This window comes from Apis florea, unplaced genomic scaffold, assembly GCF_048593485.1.
Source record: "Apis florea isolate Af1SG1 unplaced genomic scaffold, ASM4859348v1 contig_2201_pilon, whole genome shotgun sequence".
In the NCBI taxonomy this organism is placed as follows: domain Eukaryota; kingdom Metazoa; phylum Arthropoda; class Insecta; order Hymenoptera; family Apidae; genus Apis; species Apis florea.
Genome location: NW_028256542.1, coordinates 2,936,585 through 2,944,510, shown reverse-complemented (window position 1 = coordinate 2,944,510; position 7,926 = coordinate 2,936,585). Strand labels below are relative to the sequence as shown.

The 7,926-nt window shown below is 23.8% G+C and overlaps 3 protein-coding genes across 17 annotated transcripts in view; 1 reads left to right on the top strand and 2 right to left on the bottom strand.

Moving 5' to 3' along the window:
- The first annotated feature begins 29 nt into the window (after positions 1-29).
- LOC100869142 (Cap methyltransferase 1) lies at positions 30-4,086 on the top strand. The gene is made up of 3 exons (XM_086917468.1): positions 30-248; positions 358-2,683; positions 2,771-4,086. Exons 1-3 carry the CDS (start codon positions 239-241, stop codon positions 3,264-3,266), a joined length of 2,832 nt encoding a protein of 943 aa, XP_086773594.1. The 5' UTR covers positions 30-238; the 3' UTR covers positions 3,267-4,086.
- LOC100873037 (nudC domain-containing protein 1) lies at positions 1,765-7,038 on the bottom strand. Of its 2 annotated transcripts, none has more exons than XM_086917469.1 (4): positions 5,966-7,038; positions 4,887-5,865; positions 4,443-4,804; positions 1,765-1,983 (listed from the first exon to the last, which is right to left on the bottom strand). In XM_086917469.1, exons 1-4 carry the CDS (start codon positions 6,078-6,080, stop codon positions 1,958-1,960), a joined length of 1,482 nt encoding a protein of 493 aa, XP_086773595.1. In that variant the 5' UTR covers positions 6,081-7,038; the 3' UTR covers positions 1,765-1,957. The 2 variants fall into 2 exon arrangements, with proteins under 2 accessions (XP_086773595.1, XP_003691491.2); XM_003691443.4 differs by lacking the exon at positions 1,765-1,983 and adding an exon at positions 3,642-3,971 and having other exon boundaries at positions 5,966-7,033.
- The window catches only part of axo (axotactin), a 21,914-nt gene continuing 20,687 nt past the window's right edge, over positions 6,700-7,926 (bottom strand). For all 14 annotated transcript variants that reach the window (XR_001111611.3, XR_015295150.1, XR_001111610.3 and 11 more), the window contains 2 exons: positions 7,646-7,700; positions 6,700-7,186 (listed from right to left, as the gene is read on the bottom strand). Coding sequence is in view for 11 of the 14 variants with exons in the window: in XM_086917463.1 (XP_086773589.1) it covers positions 7,041-7,186; positions 7,646-7,700 (201 nt within the window). In the remaining 3 variants the exon portion in view is untranslated. The remainder of the gene's footprint in view (positions 7,187-7,645; positions 7,701-7,926) is intronic.

The following is a 7,926-nucleotide window of genomic DNA, read 5'->3' as shown; positions in this document are numbered from 1 at the left end:
GGGAAACACGATAGAATCCGAACAGCACCTAGTAGATGTGGTGCTGTGTATTGTGATTGTGGTGAGAAACATAACCTATAATAACAATAGTATTTTTAAATATTAATAATGTAAATAGAAAGAGAATATACGTATATTCTTTGAAAAAAATATAATTTTCTTATTTTTAATTATTAAAATTTTACAAATCAATATAGAAATATTAGTGAATTAAAAAGTTACGATAATTGAAACAAATATGAGGAGCAGTAAGTAATATTTTTTTAAATAAATGCGTCTATTTATTAATTAACATTTTATAATAATAGAAATATATTTTTATTTAAATATATGAATTAAATTATATTAACATTTTAGATTCAGATGAGAGTGATTATGAGAATGAAAGTTTTATTAATACAGATCATGATGAAAGTATTGAAGAAAAAAGAACAGATTCATCATTTTTTAGTGATTACTCTACTAATGAAAAACATAAAAAAAAGACAAATCATTTCATTTATACTACTTTATCAGATGAAACTTCAGATTTAAATGATAGTGACTGCAATGAAGATTATTATTCATCTAATGAATATAACAATCCAGGTATAAATGTTTGTATAAATAATTCGTCAGATTGTGATGATAAAATAAGAACAAGAAAAAAGAAAGATGCTTATCATTATAATAAAAAACAAAAGATACATGAGGATTCAGGTGATGAAGGTAGTAGTCAAAACATTAATAACATTTCTATAAATGATCCATCAAGTAATGATGAAGAAGATATTAGAATAGAGAAGAATATATATGAAGACTCTTATCATTATAATAAGCGACAAAAAGTTCATAAAGTAAAAAATAAGATTGAAAATGATATTAATGATAAAAATAATTTCAATGTAAATGAAGAATTAAATAAACAGGAATCCAAAAATCTTAACACTGACAAAGTTAAACGTATGATGAAAAAAATGGGATATAAGGAAGGATATGGTCTTGGAAAAAATAAGCAAGGTCGTTTAGAACCAGTTGAAGCTTCCAAACAACATGGACGTAGAGGTCTTGGTCATAATATTCCTGGGCTTGAAGCTTCAAGTCTTAAATGGGATCCTGCAGAAGAAGAAATAAAATGTAAAGAAGATATGGAGTGGATAAAAAATCCAAATAAAAATTTACCTACAAAAGAAGAAATGCATTTTTGGTTACAGATAGGACCTAAAAAAATGACTATAGATGATGAAACTCATTTTTGTCATGAGGATATAGTTAGAAATATAATTAATTCGAAAACAGTATTTGATAATTTAGATGATGTTGAATTTCGTCGCGCAAGAACACGTTCTAATCCTTACGAAACAATTCGTGGTGCATTTTTCCTAAATCGTGCCGCTGTTAAAATGGCTAATATAGATAGAGCATGTAATTTTATGTTTACTGATCGAAAACATTTGGGAAAAAATGAGTTGTTATATTTTGCAGACGTATGCGCTGGACCAGGTGGTTTCAGTGAATATGTTCTTTGGAGAACAAAATGGCATGCTAAAGGGTTTGGTTTTACATTGAAAAATGAAAATGATTTTAAATTAGCTGACTTTTATGCTGGTTCTCCTGAAACATTTCATCCATATTATGGACCAAAAGATAATGGTGATGTCTTTGATTCTGAAAATCAAAGAACATTTAGAGAACTTATAATGAAATACACTCATAATAAAGGAGTACATTTTATGATGTCTGATGGTGGTTTCTCTGTTGAGGGAAAAGAAAACTTACAAGAAATTCTTTCAAAACAATTGTATCTTTGCCAATGTTTAGTAGCATTAATGATAGTAAGAGAGAAAGGTCATTTTGTTACAAAATTATTTGATATATTTACACCTTTTAGTGCAGGTTTAATCTATTTAATGTATCGATGTTTTGACGAAATTTGTATTTTTAAACCAAACTCTTCTAGACCAGCAAATTCAGAACGTTATTTGATATGTAAAAGTAAACGGCCTGGAACAGAAATTGTTATGCAATATTTTAATAAAATTAATCATATACTATTAGATAGTGATGAAAATAATGATGTTATACAATTAGTGTCATTTGACGAATTAGAAAAAGAAAAACACTTTCTGCAATATTTACGCACTTCTAATGAATATTTAGGAAAAAAACAAATAATAGGTCTGTGCAAAATTGCTGCATTTTGTGAAGATAATACTCTTGTTGAAACAAAACAAGCTGATATGCGTAAAGAATGTTTAACATATTGGAAACTTCCTGATGAAAGTAGAACAATTCCGAAACATATGAAACCAAAAGATAAATTAAATATTCTTGTTAAAGATTCTACATTTTTTTCTAATTTCGCAACTACATTAAAAGTAGATAATATTAATAATTTATTAAATTCACCATATGATTGGTTTTGCATGCCATGTAGTACTAAATTACAACCTGATGATGAAAGAAAAAATGCTACATTTTATATGAGTATGGGAAGAAGTAACGTTTATCGTTATTTGAAATATGGTTGGGTAGAAGTTAGTGATATTAATATAGAATTACCATCAAATACACTTGTATATGCAGAAGTTGTACATGAAATGAAAAGAGAATTTAGACATCAGCAAAAAGTACTTGCATTACATATTATAGATGCATTCATCTTAGGAGGAGAAGATGTTAGCCAAAAATATTTAAGAGAAAGGTAAAAAAATTGAATTTTATAAAGATCAAAATAAAAGTTTTTTAAAAATGTATTATGCAAAATTAATGTTTTTTTTATTTTTTATAGGCATGAGCTTACAAAGAAATTTTGTGAAGCTTTGTGGAAACCAGAGGGAAGTAATTATGCTCGAGTACGAGCTAAAGAATTATTCCCAGTAAATTCGGATATATGTGAAAAATTGCAAATAAAAGAGCGTAGAATGAAAAATAATTGTCCTGCTTTGGTATACGAACTTCCAGAAACATCTTTACATTATGATCAAAATTGTGATGATAAATTATATTTTATACCAAATAGTATAATATTTTTAAGAAGTACTGTTAATCCATGGAATCGATATGTCAGCAAAACACATCGTACGACTTATGTTTTTAATTATAAAACTAATGAGAATTTATTTGATAAAAATAGACCGCGTTCGGCAGAAGCAAATTTCGTAGAATCTTTTAAAAATCGTGTTATTTGGTATTGGCCTAGTGATAAGTCACTTACCATGAATATATTTGCGAAATTTATCAAAGATAAGTGTAATATAACATTACAAAATGGTTTAAGTTATTAGTAAAACAAACATGAAATTGATAATAGAAATTTTCAATGTGGTATTATTAATTGTACCATTTAAATACTAAATTGATCAACTTTAGTTTTTTAAAAACTTTTTAATTTTAATAGATGATTTTGAAAAATCATACTATTAATTTTGATGTAGTTGATCAATTCAGTTTTTATATGGCTCAATTTTTAAATAATGTATGTATAATAATAAATATATAAATGTATATATACAAGGTGTTTCTTTTAACTGAAAATGTAGGAATATTTTGCGATGGATTATAGCTATTAAAAAAATGTTTTTTCATAAATTTATCAATTTTTAATGAGAGATAAATAAAAATAAATTGTTAGCTGATATTTTCATAGTTAAAAAAAACACTTTTTATGTTTGCATAATATATATTATTGTACAATAGTAATTAATAGATATAATTATATTAAATTATAAATAGTTGTAATTATATTCATATAAAATATTTATATGCGACGATAAATGAGTGTAATTAATCTTAAAAACAAATATTTAATCGATATAATTTGTTTTTAGTAAGGATAATTAAATATTTATTTGTGGCGACTGCTCCCATAATAGGATAGGTTTCACTATCTAAATCTATAATCCATTGTTTTCCAATTTGGACATTTAATTCAGGTCTTTTGTAAAGAAATATGTATCTTGTGTGCTCAAGAATAGCTACATATGAACCATCTAAAAATAATTTTAGATGAATTTATCATGTAAAATATTGTATATAAAATAATTTATAATTTGTCAGATTTGGACAAATTATATTTCAAATAGAATAAAAAATTATGAAACATAATAACATTAATTTTCTTCAAATAGTAAATAAATAAATAAATAAATAATAAATAAATAAATAAATAAATATATATATATATATATATACGAATGAGGAAAACTTGTATTTTTAATTCATATAAAGATATCTCAGTAAAGAGAGACAATTTTGAAATAAAATAAAATAAAAATATAAAATTTTATAGTCAAATAATAAAATAATTTAAAGAAAAAGAAATTTTAAACAAATTGCATGTTAATATATTATTGAAATAATTATTTATCAAATATTTTATTTAAATCTTTTATATATTATATTATTTTATTTAAATAATGTCCAAATCTAATATTGATTAGATTAAAACTTTAAATATTTACCAGTAGGAGAAACACAAAACTTTTTATTACTTTTACTTGCTTCAACATAACCAAAACCAGGAAAAGTATAATAGTGTTTGATATTCCATTTGTTATCATTTACTTGATCAGTAATCCATAAGAAACCATCATTATTATGTCTTAGACAAATTGCTTGTCCATTTTTTGTTTTATATGTATACAATACATGATTGCTTGTTCCAAGCATAGCTAAATGAGTATTTGTTTGTTCAACAAGATCAATTCTCAATAGGAGATTATCTTTTCCTTCCAGATCACATTCCTCAAGTTGTTCAGCATTAAATCCTAAACAAGGTTGTCCTTGCTTATTATCAATTTGATTTGTACATAAATGTGCTAACCTACATATAAAATAATAGATATATAAAATATATTAAATATAAAAATAATTTAATGAAATTCTTATTATTTTAAGTAATATACTTAGAATGAATTTCAGTAGCCAAAGTTTCATTAGGTAAACATTCTCCACCAGTATCGCCTTTAATTAATTCATTCCACATTAAACCATTTTCATGTTTATATAATTCAAGTTTAAATGTATCTTGTTCATATTTCCATGTTGTTAAATCTTCATCTAATCTGTATTGGCATTGTCCTTCTATTAGTACATTATTATTTACTGTTACTGATAGTTCTAGTGATGTTACATTTACTTTAATTTTATCTCGATATTGATTGTCTATTTTAAGCCAGACTGTTATTGAATCCTCATCTTGAGACCAATAATATCTTGGAATTTTTAGTTTCTCAGTTTTCTTTGTATCTTTTTCATTATCAGTAGATTTTTTTATCTTTGGGGAATCAAATGTTATATAATCTTGACAAATGGAATGTAAGTATTTACCACAGTTTTCTATATGTACATATTCAATAGCACCATTTACTTTTAAAGTTTCTTTATTAATAAGCTCAAAGAATTGATCTAAATTTCCTGCATTTTTCCAAGCATATGTTAATAATAAAAGCCTTGAAAATTTTTTTTCACCTGTACTTCTAATATCACACATTGCAATCATAATAGTATTTGTGGTATCTATATATCTTATATCTAATATTACTCCAGGTTCCGCATTATTTAATGTGAAAGATTTAATATTTTCTTGGGCATTTGTTATTAATAATTTTAAACAATCTCCACCATCAGAAATTACAATAATATTATTATTAGTAAATCCAATTGATGGATTATACAAACGATTTTGCACATTTTTATTTAAATTATTAATTTCATGTATTTGTTCTAAATTGCCATCATTTTTAAATCGCCATACAATTCCATTTTCGTCTATGTACCAAGATGATGTGTCATATGGATTTTTGAATAAATGATTATGAAATGCGAATAATCGAGTTTCTAAGAAGGAATCTCGATTTGTTGTTAATTCTAACCTATATACATCTAAAAATATAATTGCCTTTTTAATTGCATTTTATTTTAATAAATGATATTTGAGTTGAGATAATTTATGTTGAGAATTTGTTTTTTTAATAATGCTTACCTGTTTTTAAACATATTTCAGTATCTATCGAAATTTCATCGCTACAAAACTGATATTTTTCGAATTTCAAATTTATTAAATTTTTATTAGGACATAATTCAACAATTTTTGTCATTTTTTATGTTTGTATTTTTATTTAAACATTATTATTCAAAAATGAGAAAATATAATAAATATAATTTAAAAACAAAATTCATAACCTTAATTCGTAACTTATTTTTGTCATTTTGAATAACATTTTTTAATATATTGATTGTATTTATTTACTATGTTTTTTATTTTATTGACAATAATTTTATTATTATTATTATTATTATTATTATATATTCTTTAATTCTTCGATATCAACTATCTTTTATTTTAGAACAACGTAGTCACATCTAACATCGATTCAATTACTAATTGAATTGAATTGTGATGCGATCAACGATAACGATACATAATCGATATAACTATAACAATCGATATTTATTCAAAATTAAAAAAGCAATACTATCGAAAATAACAGTTAGTTTGAGGAAGCAGTGTTGAACGAAAGAGTGTCGAACTTTTAAGTGAAATTTAAAAAGTAAAGTGAAATGTACGTTTATCTTGTGTGTTTTTAACAATTGTGTAATGTGAGATAAAAAAGAAATATTCTTCTTTGATATTCTAATATGTACGTATTATAATATAATATAAATTTGATATTATACATGTAAGGAGATGTTTGTAGGAATCGTTATTTAAGAGTATGACCATCAGAAATAATTTTATTGTTTTTTTTCCAGTAAATTATTTCAACTTTCCATGAACATCTTCAATCAAGTATGTGTAGCATGAAAAATTCACGGAAATATTTCATTGGTGGACTTAATCTACATTTGCATAAGTAAGTGTTACATATTTTTAAAACAAATCAAAGATTTTTGCTTTTGTAATGAAGAGCTATCATAAAATATTTAACGAAGATTCGTTATTGTATATCGTTGTACATTAAAATTTTTTTATTTCGCATTATCTTCAGAGTTGTGATGCGTGCGCACACAACATGGCGCGAAATTAAAAATTTTTTTATAAATTCGGGAAGTATCCATTAATCCAAAGATAATACCGATTCAATGGAATTTCTATTTCTTGATTGATATTTCGCAACACCAAAATAGTTCAATGGATATCCAAAAATTCTTCGATCCAATAAATAGATAGATGGCAGATTGTAAATGTAACGCCTTGCAGAATCTAAAAAGTTACATATACAAATTCTCAAAATAAGTAATATATTGAAAAATTAATATTAAAACTATTTAATTATAGAGAAATTCAATTTATTTTGAATGAAAAATTTATATATAAAAAGAAGTATACATTTTTTTGATTACTTTACTTGGTTACTTTTTGATTATTTATAATATTACATAAATTTTTTAAAATATTAGTTATTCTTTTATCTTATGTTAATAAGTTTATATATTTATTAAAAATAACTTTAATATTTGTTATTTTTTTTGTATTTTGAAGATTTCTTTTTCTAAGATGATATTTAAACTATATATAGTATTCTGTAATTATTATTCAAATTTAGAATATAAAATATAGAATATAAAATAAAAATGATATTACAATAGTATTAGATAGATTATTTAAAAGTATTATTTTTACAAAGTATGTTCTTTCACAAATAATTAAAATAATACTGACCTGAAAATAAATTTTCGATTCTTGATCGTTGTCCAATACCATTTAGCGTGTTTTCCTAAATAAGATGAAACTTATTTTAAGTAATTTTCAATTTGAAAATGTTAGGTAGTGAAAATATTATTTTGATTTCATTTCAAGGAAAGTTTAGGAAAAAGTGAACGTTGTTATAGAAATTATAATTAATAATTTTTTAATGTAACATGCATTCATTTAATGCAATACATTCTATTAGTTCTTTTTGCATATTTATAATTCATGCAATATTGATTGATGCATTCTTT

Coding starts and splice junctions, on each gene's coding strand:
- LOC100869142 (XM_086917468.1), top strand. Junction 2,684..2,770: donor CAAAAATATTTAAGAGAAAG/GTAAAAAAATTG, acceptor TATTTTTTATAG/GCATGAGCTTACAAAGAAAT.
- LOC100873037 (XM_003691443.4), bottom strand. CDS start 6,080: ATGACAAAAATTGTTGAATTATGTCCTAATAAAAATTTAATAAATTTG. Junction 5,866..5,965: donor TGAAATATGTTTAAAAACAG/GTAAGCATTATT, acceptor TTATATTTTTAG/ATGTATATAGGTTAGAATTA. Junction 4,805..4,886: donor GCTACTGAAATTCATTCTAA/GTATATTACTTA, acceptor TTTTATATGTAG/GTTAGCACATTTATGTACAA.